Source organism: Bubalus bubalis, chromosome 1 (assembly GCF_019923935.1).
Source record: "Bubalus bubalis isolate 160015118507 breed Murrah chromosome 1, NDDB_SH_1, whole genome shotgun sequence".
Taxonomy (NCBI): Eukaryota; Metazoa; Chordata; class Mammalia; order Artiodactyla; family Bovidae; genus Bubalus; species Bubalus bubalis.
In genome coordinates this window covers 170,160,948-170,175,829 of record NC_059157.1, presented here as the reverse complement: position 1 = coordinate 170,175,829, position 14,882 = coordinate 170,160,948, and the positions used below count along the sequence as shown (strand labels likewise).

General features: G+C 37.5%; 1 protein-coding gene across 9 annotated transcripts in view; it reads right to left on the bottom strand.

The window, feature by feature from the left end:
* Positions 1-14,882, bottom strand: part of SLC9A9 (solute carrier family 9 member A9) — an 804,336-nt gene that overhangs the window by 458,825 nt on the left and 330,629 nt on the right. For all 9 annotated transcript variants that reach the window (XM_044946316.2, XM_044946314.2, XM_044946321.2 and 6 more), the window contains one exon: positions 11,031-11,146. In XM_044946316.2, coding sequence (XP_044802251.2) covers positions 11,031-11,146 — 116 coding nt within the window. The remainder of the gene's footprint in view (positions 1-11,030; positions 11,147-14,882) is intronic.

Sequence of the window (14,882 nt, the reverse complement as noted above, 5' to 3'; positions counted from 1 at the left end):
AAATTTTCTTGGATCTGTTTTTTAAGGCAAAACAAATAAAAGCAAAAATAAGCAAGTGGGACCTAATTAAACTTAACAGCTTTCAACAGTAAACATTGACAAAAAGAAAACAATCTACTGAATGGGAGAAAATATTTGCAAATGATATGACCAATAAGGGGTTAATATCTAAAATAAATAAAGAGTTCATATAACTCAATATCAAAAAGCAAACAACCTGATTAAAAAAGGAGCAGAAGACCTGAATAGACATTTTTTTCCAAGAAGATATACAGATGGCCAATACATACATGAAAAAAATGCTCAACAATGCTAATCACCAGAGAAATGCAAATCAAAATTACAATGAGATATCATCTCACACCTGCAAAAATGGCTATCATCAAAAATTCTGCAAATAACAAATGTTGGCAAGGATGTGGTGAAAAGGGAACTCTAGTATCCTGCTGGTGGAATTGTAAATTGTTGCAGCCACTATGGAAAACAGTATACAAGATACTCCAAAACTAAAAGTATAACTATATATGATCCAGCAATCCCACTGCTGGGTATATATCCATAGAAAAAGAAAACACTAATTCCAAAAGATACATGTGCCTCAATATCTATAACACAATTATTCACAATAGCCAAGTTATGGAAGCAACCTAAGTGTCCAGCTATGGACAAATGGTTAAAGAAGATGTGGTTTATATACACAACAGATTATTACTTGTCCATCAAAAATTTTCTGCCACTTACAGCAATGTGGATGGACCTACAGGGTATCCTGCTGTGAAATTAGTCAGAGAAAGACAAATACACTGTGCTATCCCTTATGTGATTAGTCGCTCAGTCATGTCTGACTCTTTCTGATCCCATGGACTATATAGCCAGTCAGGCTCCTCTGTCCATGGGGATTCTCCAGGTCATATTACTGGAGTGGGTTGCCATGCCCTTCTCCAGAGGATTGTCCCAACCCAGGGATTGAACCCAGGTCTCCTGCATTGCAGGCAGATTCTTTACTGTCTGAGCCACCAGGGAAGCCCATATTGTCACTTATATGTACAGTCTAAAAAGTAAAACAGGTGAATGTATATAACAAAACAGAAAAAAACTTGCAGATATAGAGAACAAACTAGTATTTACCAGTGAGGAAAAAGGGGAGAAGGGCGAGATATAAGTATGGTATTAAGAGATACCAACTAATATGTATAAAATAACAACAAGGATATATTGTACAGCACAGGGAAATATAACTGCTATTTTGCAATAACTTTAAATGGAGTATAATATATAAAATATTGAATCACTTTGTTGTACATCTGAAACTAATATAATATTGTAAATTGACTAGTCATTAATAAAAAATAAGATTGACATGTTCAAAGAATAGCACACAGGTACACTGTGATTCCCAAGTGTCTTTACGTACATTGATGACCTCTCTGTCTCACCCACTCCATATAAAGGGATTTTTCAAACTTAATAATAAAAATCATTATCTTGGATAATCTAAATTTACCAAACTGGAACCCAAGTCAATGAGGGAAGAGACAGGAGGATAATATTAGGCTAGAGGGTTTCCTGATAGGCTTTGACCATTTGTAAAGTAAAGGATATTAACTATGGCATCTATTTCCAGTTGCTGGGACTTTTACTGTACAGTATTGCCATGTTATCAGTTGTTTCTCTCCCCTTCCCCATCCTCCTATTATCATTGTCTAAATAAACCTGGGGCTTCCCAGGTGGCTCAGTGGTAAAGAATTCACCAGCCAATGCAAGAGACACAGGAGATGCAGGTTTGATTCCTGGATGGGGAAAAATCCCCTGTAGGAGGAAATGGTAACCCACTCCAGTATTCTTGCCTGGGAAATTCCATGGACAGAGGAGCCTGGTGGACTATAGTCCATGGGGTGACAAAGAGTCAGACATGACTTAGTAACCGAGCACACACATATGGGACACAACTGAATATGAGCTAGTTCAGTGACCAAGCCCTCTTTCTCTCTTCCTCTACCTGCAATTTCTTATACACAGTCTCTTTGGGGCCTCTGCCTTTACTTATCCACTCTTTCTGTTAAGGGATGCTGATGACCTTTACATCATTAGTAAGACCTTCATCAGAGAGGAAAGGAGGAAGTTAAATCAATCAAATAACAGCCAAATCATCCTAACTGGAGGTAAGCTGAAAATTGGCTGAAGAGAGTCAGAAACATGGAGGAAGAATTAGATTTAAGTCTAAATATGTATCTATAAAAGAAAAATATGGATTGTTAATAACAGCTAGGTAAGATTTAGCTAAGGGTAAATGGGAAAGAATTAATTTAAAGAAGGCCAAGAAAATTCAGACCTGGAGAGCAAGCATAGGTTCTCATTAGTAAGTCACAATAATTTAGGCAATAAATGTGTAATTGTGGGATAAGATTAACTAGGTGTGTAAAGGTTGTTGAAGATCTTAAATTGTACCAATTTAGCAGACAGTATACTCAGTGTGTTTTAATATAACAATTAATTCCCAGAATAGAAGAGAGTGTAAGTATTTCTGTTCATCTGTGGGTCTCTGCTATGTGAGATCTTCTCTAACATTGGCTGAGTTGGGGTTAGAACTCCAAAATGTCTGGGTGAAGGGCTTTAGCTTCACTTTGAACTACTAAAAAAAAAAAAAAACTTGTTTAAAATTTAAAAAAATGTCACAGAGATTTTTAAGAATCACAAAATGTTAGAGCTGCAAAGGGCTCTAGTCACAACTTTTCATTTTACAGATGAAAAGTCAGTTTCTTCATCTGTAAAATGAAGTGGTTGGAAAAGATGAGATTGAATATCTTCCACTTCCAGGAATCCATAAAATTTAGAGAGGTAAAGTGGTGCCCAGAGTTGCACAGCTGGTCTGTGCCAGGCTTGAAAAGTGGACTTGGTTCCCAAGATTCTCTTTATGGCTGTGAGTCAATTCTGTATTTTAAAAAAAGTCAGTCAGCTCAGTTGTTTGATACGATACAGATTAATAGCCGTCTTACTGAGCTAGATATTTTTTTCTATTTCAATCACTTTTCCTGTGTCATGTAAACATAACCTCAGGAATGATCACTAGTCACAGGAGGCGCAAAGCTTGTGCTTGGAGCTGGCTGAGTCATTCCATAGACTGTAACAACTTGGCCATGAGCACTGGAACTAAGAAACAATGAATACAATGCTTTTCAACATGCAGATTTGTTCAAAGGGGACCTAAAGTGGGACTTGACCATGAAAAACAAAGTATCCAACAACCCTAACAAACTAGAAGTCACTGATGGGTTCAAAATACTTTATCTGAGGGTCTTGCTTCTGTGGATGCCAAAGGACTTCTACATTTCCCTGGCCCTGGGAGGCAGTAGCCAGAAATGTTCCAGCAATGACTTCATGGCCAGTCGTCTCCGGGCCTGGAGATGAAGTGGTCTATCCCCATGTTCCACTCTGCAGCTATGGTCCTCTAATCAATACCTCAGGTTCCAAATCTGAGACATACTTTCATTTCACCTTCTTCCAGAAAACAGGTCAACATCAGGCATTAATAAGTGCTTTTTACTCCCACATCCCATAAACAAAATAATACATTAAAAAAAAACAAACTGCAAAAAGTATTTGTAACTTAAATTATAGACAAAGGATTAATATATTAAGGGCTTCTGAAACATGAAAAATAAATATATCAACAACCCTACCAGGAAAAGGGCAACTTAAAAGCATTTGGTTTGTGGCAAGAAAAATGCATATGTACTCTAAACATATGAGCAAATATTCAGTCTTACTCATAATAAGAAAAGCAATAAGTCAAACCACAGAGAAATAAAAATCCTCACCTACTGTGTGGGTAAAAATTAAAAATTGTAACAGAATTCTGCATTGGCAAGGCTGTGCAGAACACGTAACACTAGAATACATTGCTAGTTTGAATGGAAAATGGTACAAACTTTATGGGGAGGAATTTGGCATCCAGGAAAATTACAAATACTTTTTAACCTATTTCTAGAACTCTGTCCCAAAGAAACAGTGGCAAAATGCTAAAAGCTATTAAAGTTTTTTTATTACACCATTAATTACAAAAGACAAAAAAATCCCCCTAATGTCTATCAACAGACAACTGGTAGAATAAACTACAGAGTGCTCCGCAGCTATAAAAGAAAATGAAAAAGCTCTTTATATGTCGCTATGGATTACTCTTCAAAATACTGCTAATTAAAGAACCGCAAGGTGATGAACCATGGGTGCCTGGTTGGGTGTATTCATGCTTATTTGCTTAGATTTAAAGCAGAAGAGTAAACTAAAAACCGGCCTAAATGGTTGAAAAATCGGAGTAGAGAGGACAGGGATAAAAGCTAGATTTCTCTTCATTTCTATTGTTTTCATTTTGGAATTTTGTACATATTTAATCTAATTTTAAAACAGAAATTAATAGCAAAGTGAAGCACATGAACATTATTGTGTATTTGACTTGTGGCATAACTACATAGAGGATTATTTTAAGAACTCTTAAAACAGAGTAATTTTTAGCTATTCATCCTAGTGGCATATATATAAAGTTTAAAAAGAACTGCAATGAAATCTAAGCAGTTTTCAATAGTCATATTTTTAGTGATAATGTATATGGTAACCTTAAAAAGATATATTTAAAGGACATAAGAAATTATATTAATGTAACAGAGAGAAGAAAAGTAGCAGAAGAAAAATTTAAATACAAAGTAAATTCAAGGCAGTTAAGTAAACGTAAATTGAAACTAACAATATTCATATGAACTTGTGATATTATTTCTCCTTCAAAAAAATAAAAATATTTAGAAACAATGACTAATCCAATAGCAATGAAAACAAGTAGTGCCCACATTTTAAGCTCTAAATAAATTTCCCTCTTATACAGAACCAAGATTTCTTAGAGAAATGTTTGTTTCCACGTCAGGGTACAGGAAACACACAAGATAAGGTTGGAACGTCTAGTCCTGCACCAAAATAAGAAATCTCTGAAAGACTTTGGTTTATGGCAAAAGGATGTAGGAGAAATCTGAAGAGTCCCCTAGATAACAAAAATGGAATATTTTGCTCATCAAAAAGTGTAATTGCTGTAGTAGATGGGAACATATCAACTATGTTTAGATCCATGTATTGATATGATACTTTAACATTGAAACATGTATATCCAGATCAGATCAGATCAGATCAGTTGCTCAGTCGTGTCTGACTCTTTGCGACCCTATGAATCGCAGCACGCCAGGCCTCCCTGTCCTTCACCAACTCCCAGAGTTCACTCAGACTCACGTCCATCGAGTCAGTGATGCCATCCAGCCATCTCATCCTCTGTCGTCCCCTTCTCCTCCTGCCCCCAATCCCTCCCAGCATCAGAGTCTTTTCCAATGAGTCAACTCTTCGCATGAGGTGGCCGAAGTACTGGACTTTCAGCTTTAGCATCAGTCCTTCCAAAGAAATCCCAGGGCTGATCTCCTTCAGAATGGACTGGTTGGATCTCCTTGCAGTCCAAGGGACTCTCAAGAGTCTTCTCCAACACTACAGTTCAAAAGCATCAATTCTTTGGCTCTCAGCCTTCTTCACAGTCCAACTCTCACATCCATACATGACCACAGGAAAAACCATAGCCTTGACTAGACGGACCTTTGTTGGCAAAGTATTGTCTCTGCTTTTGAATATGCTATCTAGGTTGGTCATAACTATCCTTCCAAGGAGTAAGCGTCTTTTAATTTCATGGCTGCAGTCACCATCTGTAGTGATTTTGGAGCCCAGAAAAATAAAGTCTGACACTGTTTCCACTGTTTCCCCATCTATTTCCCATGAAGTGGTGGGACCAGATGCCATGATCTTCGTTTTCTGAATGTTGAGCTTTAAGCCAACTTTTTCACTCTCTACTTTCACTTTCATCAAGAGGCTTTTGAGTTCCTTTTCACTTTCTGCCATAAGGGTGGTGTCATCTGCATATTTGAGGTTATTGATATTTCTCCTGGCAATCTGGATTCCAGCTTCTGCTTCTTCCAGTCCAGTGTTTCTCATGATGTACTCTGCATATAAGTTAAATAAACAGGGTGACAATATACAGCCTTGATGTACTCCTTTTCCTATTTGGAACCAGTCTGTTGTTCCATGTCCAGTTCTAACTGTTGCTTCCTGACCTGCATACAAATTTCTCAAGAGGCAGATCAGGTGGTCTGGGATTCCCATCTCTTGAAGAATTTTCCACAGTTTATTGTGATCCACACAGTCAAAGGCTTTGGCATAGTCAATAAAGCAGAAATAGATGTTTTTCTGGAACTCTCTTGCTTTTTCTATAATCCAGCAGATGTTGGTAATTTGATCTCTGGTTCCTCTGCCTTTTCTAAAACCAGCTTGAACATCAGGAAGTTCATGGTTCACATATTGCTGAAGCCTGGCTTGGAGAATTTTGAGCATTACTTTACTAGCATGTGAGATGAGTGCAATTGTGCAGTAGTTTGAGCATTCTTTGGCATTGCCTTTCTTTGGGATTAGAATGAAAACTGACCTTTTCCAGTCTGTGGCCACTGCTGAGTTTTCCAAATGTGCTGGCATATTGAGTGCAGCACTTTCACAGCATCATCTTTCAGGATTTGGAATAGTTCAACTGGAATTCCATCACCTCCACTAGCTTTGTTCGTAGTGATGCTTTCTGAGGCCCACTTGACTTCACATTCCAGGATGTCTGGCTCTAGGTCAGTGATCATACCATCGTGATTATCTGGGTCATGAAGATCTTTTTTGTACAGTTCTTCTGTGTATTCTTGCCATCTCTTCTTAGTATCTTCTGCTTCTGTTAGGTCCATACCATTTCTGTCCTTTATTGAGCCCATCTTTGCATGAAATATTCCTTTGGTATCTCTGATTTTCTTGAAGAGATCCCTAGTCTGTCCCATTCTGTTGTTTTCCTCTATTTCTTTGCATTGATCGCTGAAGAAGGCTTTCTTATCTCTTCTTGCTATTCTTTGGAACTCTGCATTCAGATGTTTATATCTTTCCTTTTCTCCTTTGCTTTTCGCTTCTCTTCTCTTCACAGCTATTTGTAAGGCCTCCCCAGACAGCCATTTTGCTTTTTTGCACTTCTTTTCCATGGGGATGGTCTTGATCCCTGTCTCCTGTACAATGTCATGAACCTCATTCCATAGTTCATCAGGCACTCTGTCTATCAGATCAATGAAATATCAATGAAATATCAATGAAACATGTATATTACCATATGTGAAATAGATCACCAGTCTAGGTTTGAAGCATGAGACAGGGAACTCAGGGCCAGTGCACTGGGACGACCCTGAGAGATGGGATGGGGAGGGCAGTGGGAGGGGGGCTTCAGAATGGGGGACACATGTACACCCATGGCTGATTCATGTCAATGTATGGTAAAAGCCACTACAATACTGTAAAGTTATTAGCCTCCAATTAAAATAAATAAATAAATTTTTAAAAAAAGAAAAGCAAAAAAAAAAAGTAAGAAAAGGAAAAATTTACTTCCTTGATCATATGTAGGAGATGCTAGAGAAACAATTCATTATTTTGAAAATTAGTAAATACAAAGATCAATAATTTATCCTGATTTTTTTTGTTTAAATAATATCACAGGCACTCAAATAGTTGATCTGGAAAACTACTTCTTTTGGGAGAGTACCAGCTAATACATGCAAAAAGGTAGGATAGAATTAACACAGCACTAGTTTATACCCCCTAATACATACTAGACTAAGCATAACCATTGATGGGTACTAACGTCATTAGCTAAAATTTGTTGTTGTTCACTCACTCAGTGGTGTCTGACTCTTTGCAACCCCATGGACTACAGCACACCAGGCTTCCCTGTCCATCACCAACTCCTGGAACTTATTCAAACTCATGTCCATAGAGTAAGTGATACCATCCAACAATCTCATCCTCTGTCATCCCCTTCTCCTCCTGCCTTCAATCTTTCCCAACATCAGGGTCTTTTTCAATGAGTCAACTGTTTGCATTAGTGGCCAAAGTATTGGCGCTTCAGGTTCAGCATCAGTCCTTCCAATGAATATTCAGAGTTGATTTCCTTTAGGATTGACTGGTTTGATCTCTTTGCTGTCTAAGGCACTCTCAAGAGTCTTCTCCAACATCACAGTTCAAAAGCATCAGTTCCTGGACACTCAGTCTTCTTTATGATCCAACTCTCACATCTGTACGTGACTACTGGAAAAACCATAGCTTTGACAATACGGATCTTTGTCGGCAAAGTGATGTCTCTGGTTTTTAATATAATGTCTAGATTTGTCATAACTTTTCTTCCAAGGAGCAAGTGTCTTTTAATTTCATGGCTGCAGTCACTATCTGCAGTGATTTTGGAGACCAAGATAATAAAGTCTCTCACTGTTTCCATTGTTTCCCTATCTATTTGCCATGAAATGATGGGACCAGATGCCATGATCTTAGTTTTTTGAATGTTGAGTTTTAAGCCAACTTTTTAACTCTCTTCTTTCACTTTCATCAAGAGGTTCTTCAGTTCCTCTTTGCTTTCTGCCATAAGGGTGGTATCATCTACCTATCTGAGGTTATTGATATTTCTCCTGGCAACCTTGATTCCAGCTTGAGCCTCTCACATGATGTACTCTGCATATGAGTTAAATAAGTCAGGTGATAATATACAACCTTGATGTGCTCCTTTCCTGCTTTTGAACCAGTCCATTGTTCCATGTGCAGTTCTAACCGGCATACAAATTTCTCAGGAGCGAGGTAAATTGGTCTGGTTGAAGGTCATTTGATTACAGAACTTCCCCACGACTGGGATTTGATTTGACTAGCTAAATTTCAAAATTTAGTGTGCATATAAACCACTTGGGGCTTCCCGGGTGGCTCAGTGGGTAAAGAATCCACCTGCAATGCAGGTGATGCAAGAGATGCAGGTTCAAACCCTGGGCTGGGAAAATCCCCTGGAGGAGGCATGGCAACCCACTCCAGTATTCTTGCCTGGAGAATCCCATGGACAGAGGAGCCTGGTAGGCAGCAGTCCATAGGGTCGCAAAGAGTTGGACACAACTGAAGTGACTGAGCAGGCAAGCATGCATGCATTCATAAACCACTTGAGGATATTGTTAAATTTTAGAAGCTGATTCAGCAGCTCTGGTGCTGTATTTAAAACAAGGTGCCACATGGTGCCAATGCTACTGGGCTATTCTAAGAAAGAGAGAAGCAGCCCCTGGTATGTGGGAGCTGGCCTGTTACTATCAGCTGGGCCTTGTTGTTCTCTTGTTGAGTGTAAACAATTTCACATAAAACATCAGACAAGTTCACTCTGTGACCATAAAGAATCAAGACAAAAACAACACTACTGGGTAATCACATTTAAACCCAAATAATGAACACTGTCCAAACCACAGCATCCCTATCCTGGCTATTATGAGTGATGCTGTTTCTTTACCAATTGTAGGCTTAGGCTCTGTTCAGTCTTTCCTCCTGCTAGAGAAGATTTACTAAAATGTCCAATCATTCATGCTTTCTGACAGCATCTAATCCAGAGAAAAACCCCAATTCCTTAAGCACTCCCTAAAATCACCAAGCATTAGCCCACATCCTATAACAATTCCTTTCTAACACCCTCTGAGAGGTCCCAGTGTTCCGCTGGTGAGCAGTTTCTTCATTATAACATGTAATAAACATGTCTTATTCAACTACAGGTGTGTTCTGGTGGTCTTTGCTGGAGCAGCAATTCAGCAGTGTGATGGATCAGACTGACGGCTGGGTCACCAAACACTCTGTGCTTCCTGATGTGACTCTGTAGAGACTCAGAGCAAGCAAGTAATCTTGCCAAACAAATGAACCCTGATCTGACTCAATTTCTAGATTTAACCATCAGTTTACAAGAAATCCTGAGGCTAGGGGAACATTTTAAACAATCATATTTAATTCAACCATAGAAAATTTGCCTTTCTTGTTGCAGTAAATATGTGACAAGAAAAATAGAAGATGGAAGCGTAACATATAGATTAAAAAAATACTAGATGCCATATCCATTAATTGTAATGTGTAGCCCTTATTTGGGTTCTAATTTGTACAAACTACTACATGAACTAATAATGATAATGACAACAAGAAAATTCTGCCTTTTTGAACAGAGGATAGCACTTTGATAATATTAAGATTGTTAATATTTTTAGGTTTCATAATGACAACTGTCATTTTTTAAAACATTTGCAAATAAAATGATACAATGTCTGAGACTTGTTTTTAATATAATTCAGTCATAGTGAGAAGGAATGTAGGAGGATATTGATAAAACACTTTGGCCAAATTTGATTATTATCATAATTTGATAATATGAAGGGTATATGACAACTCTTTTTACTATTTTCCTTATTCTTAATATGCTTGAAACATTATATAGCAATCAATTTTCAAAATTATCTTTTACCATTTAACTCAATAGAGCAAGGGTCCTGAACCCCTGGGCCATAGACCAGTACCAGTCCATGGCTTGTTAGGCACTGGCCCACACAGGAGGAGGTGAGCAGTGGTTGAATGAATGAAGCTTCATCTGTATTTGCAGCCTCTTCCCATTGCTGGAATTATGACCTGAGCTCTACCTCCTGTCAGATCAGTGGTGGCATTAATAGATGTAATATTCTTGAATCAACCCCAAACTATTCACCGCCCCCCCCACCCCCCAGTTGGCTGGTACATGGATAAATTGTCTTCTTCAAAACTGGTCCCTGGTGCCAAAAAGGTTGGGGACCACTGCAATGGAGCATTCTTGAAAGAAGACAACTTAAACAGAGAAGAATTAAGAGCCATAAGTCAAGATGGCTACATGTTCTAGGGAAGCGAACAATGGAGAATTTTAGAGTCTTCCCCATTACTTTAAGTTGCTTTGAGAACCATTTTTTGAGTGCTGCTGGAATATTCGCCTGCTTTTTAAAATCACTAACAGATATGTCAACTGCAGGTGAAAAGGAATAAGGAATTATGTTGACTCGGGTGATGCTCTTTAGAGAAAAATTCAATTTAAATGTTTGACTCTCAGAAAGAAGAAAATATATTATTTGGGCAATTACCTGGATCTGTAGCAGACATCAGTGAACCAAAAAACAAACAGTCAGTGAAATGAAAGTCTCCATTTTTCAGCTGGTCAGCATATACCATAGCCTTCACAAATCCATACATAATTAACCTGTTGAAGAGAAAAATAGGATCTTTAAACATCAAGTTGAATCCTGTGTAAACCCATGCCATCAGAGTTAACATTCTAATGGGCTTCCTGAATAAGCACGATGCACAAATTACCACTATTCTAATTTGTAGCAATGCTAGTTCTCAGGACACTGCCTACCAAATATCACAACTCATTCCCCTGGCAAAAGATAGCACAACGTTTTGCAGTGTGCTTCAATGAAAACACATATCTCAGGGGTATAAAAAATTATCCGTGAAACATGGCATAGCAAATCATGCCCGCAAATACAGAGGGCACAGACATTTTAAATGGATTACTTTTCAGTTTTATTGTTTTGTCTGCTAGGATATCTGAAAAGGGTTCAAATTTCAAGTCTGTTACTGTGATGAGAAGGATGTTGGCCACTCACAGGGCACTTGGTCAACCAGTTACTTTAGAGTGCATGAGTCTCTACAACTGCTGATGTCAGGGCACTTCCATACCCACAGAATCACTGTTGGGTTAGAGTGCCTGTAACTTCAACACACTGCTGAATGAAACCTGAAATCATTACATTTTGATCTTCAAGGATAGCTGTTCTTTTGATGAGATTATAATGTTTACCAAACCAGCACCATGGAATGCAAATTATCTGTTTTTGGTCATCTTTTGTCACCTTATAGTTTTTAAATTGTATTTAACTATGTAATTGACTGAGTTTTTCTAAGTCCTAGGAAAAGAAATACAGAGACACGTAAACTGGACCACAGTTGAATCACTAAAAGTGACTGTAAGAGTCTTTAGAAACTATAGACCCTCAGACCCACAGATGGTTGCTTAGATATTCACATTCATTTCAAGCTAGTTTCTTTAAAAATGTTCTAGGGTTGTAAGCATGACTAAAAATACTAGAAATCAGATATTAGAAATTGTAATGTCAGTGAGAATGTAGATATTTTAATCCTAAGAAAAATTTCTCCATGAGAGAATATTTTATACACACCTGCATTTAAACCCAGTTTCCACGATTCACTAGCTATGTGATTTTAGAGCATTACTAAAACCTTCTGAACCTCAATATCCTCATTCATGAGTTATGAATAACAATAATGGTCAGTCTACAGAGTTGTTTTAAAGACTATCTGAAGTAATATAAATTTGGGTTTTGACACATAGTAAATTTTCAATGCAAGTATTACAGATATAGTAATAATATTCACTTACTATTTCTACTTCTTCATATGTTTTAACTCATTTCACCCACATGTTGATTCTATAATGTAGGTACGAGCTGCATTTTACAGATGAGAAAACTGAACACTGTGTGATCAAGTAACTTGCTGAAGTTGACAGAACTATTAAATTTTGGAATCCAGGTTTGAACTGAGGAAATTTGACTCTGGGTCCTGTGTTTTTAAACACCACAGCATATTGCTTAGATGAACAGTTCTATCTTTCTTACTATATGTTATATCATATAATATTCTCTCAACTAGTCCATAAGTGGTAGTTCTACATAGTACTAAGGGGCAGCAATGAAAGTGTCCCTAAGAACTTGGAAATAATACTCTTCTTCAGTCGAACTATTAACACAACCAACATGAGTTCAAGTAGACAGACCCAATATTTCTGTGAAGTATGTGGATTCTAGAAGGGGAGGTTGTATCTTAACCAGTCTGCGCGTATTAACACATCTGAGAAAGACTGTGTCATGGGACATAGCAATGGTTTCTGGAAAGAGGTCCCAGTCATGGCAGCTCATCTACAGTTATCCTGGGGAGGGCATTCTGCTGCTTGCCAGAGGGTGAAGCCTCTGGAAAGGTATAGGGTAGATTCATTCAGTTTATTTGCTTATTCAATAGATATTTATTACTGAAACTTTACTACACGTCAGGCTCTGTGTTGGGTGTTTAAAATACAACAATAAATAAGACAAAGATCTCTGTCCTTATGGAGCATGCATTTTAAAGCAAAGCAGATGGCAATAAAATAAAATAGATTTTAATTATATATGTTATGCACATCACCCTCTGAATTAGAATATGCATGTCTGATGAACACTGATAAACACTGAGACATTCTGAGCAGTCATGACAGCGCCAGGGAAATGCTCGCTGACAATCATCCCCTCAGCCTCATCTGGTGTTAACCCAACTTCACTACAGTCTTTTCTCATTTGAGCTACACTTCCCATATGGAGCACGGAGAGGCTCTGGAATCAATATCAACTTTAAAACCTGTGACTGTATTTCTGAATTCTATTCTTGTTAGTTAATTTTACAGGTCAGGAATCTGAGGCTCAGAATTAAAACAACTTGCCCCATATTGCTCAACAGAAGTTACTAGATTGGGTAAGATAAGGTATATGCACACATATATATTATACTGGCTTGGCAAGGTTACATGGAAACTAGAATCATCATCATATACTATCGATGAAAATAAAATTAAAATTTTTATAAAAGCCAATTTGCAAATTTATTTAAAAGTATTAAATGTTTTACATCTATAGCTTATTAAATGATTTTCTATAAATTGCCAAGAAATTAATCTGAATACAACCCCAAAGGTAATTAGATTATTTCACATTACTGGTATTCATGAGTGAAAAATTCAAAGCAATCTAAATGTCCAATGAATAAATTACAGAACACACATATAATGAACTAATATGCAACTCAATACAACATACAAGAGTGTATATTAGGCAAAGAAAAGTAAACTTATAAAGTGGTGATATATAATAATTTCTAATTTTACAAAAACTGAACATAGGCATATCTATAAGTAGAAAAAGATCTAAAGCATATAGTCTGGGATGTTACTAATGGTTATAAAAATGGAATTGTATGTGACTATTTTCTTTTTTCCTTTTCTGTATTTTCCAGTTCTTTTAAAATAACAGTAATAATAAAAAGAAAAGCAATGTACACTAGTGAGTGCTATTGTATGACCCAACAGACACTCATTATGTCATTTAATCTTCACAAATACTATGAGCTAGATACTATAATTATTCCTTTTTACAAAGGTGAAAGTGCTATTCTTTAAAAAGAGAGGTTAAGTAAACTGCCAAAGATCACAGAAGTTAGCTTGTGACAAAGCTGGATTTGAACCCAGGCTCTGGAGGAGGGCATGGCAACCCCCTCCAGTACTCTTGCCTGGAGAATCCCTAGGGACAGAGGAGCCTGGTGGAGGCTCCAGTCCAAGGGGTCACAAAGAGTCAGACACGACCGAGTGACTAAGCACAAGCACAGCTAGATGCCAAAACCTGCATACATAACTCCATTCCACAAAGCTTTGGAATTGCTTTGAAACGAAGAGAAACACGTGTGCATGTACACACACACACACACACACCCCTGTATACACAGTTTGTATGCTTTTAAAAAGAAATTAAATGACTTGTAACTCTAAATCAACTCCCAGACACAAAATAACTATAATTCCAATATCTTCTTTGAGATAGGCAAGAGAAAAACAGCCTGGTGCAGTATGAGCTCAATATGCTCATTTGGCTATTATTAATAACAATGGTCATTGTCACTGGTGATTACAATGTCGATAGTTATATGCCAGGCACTTTTATAATAAATGGTAACTATTGCTATTGTTGCTACACTATTGTAACCAACTAGTTATAACTATATTAACTGGGAGAATTAAAAAGTGAACCCATTAGCAACCACCACATTCTCGTAGAGCAGCATGTTCTATCAACACTTCACAGAAAGCATCTCAGATGGCTCAGGAT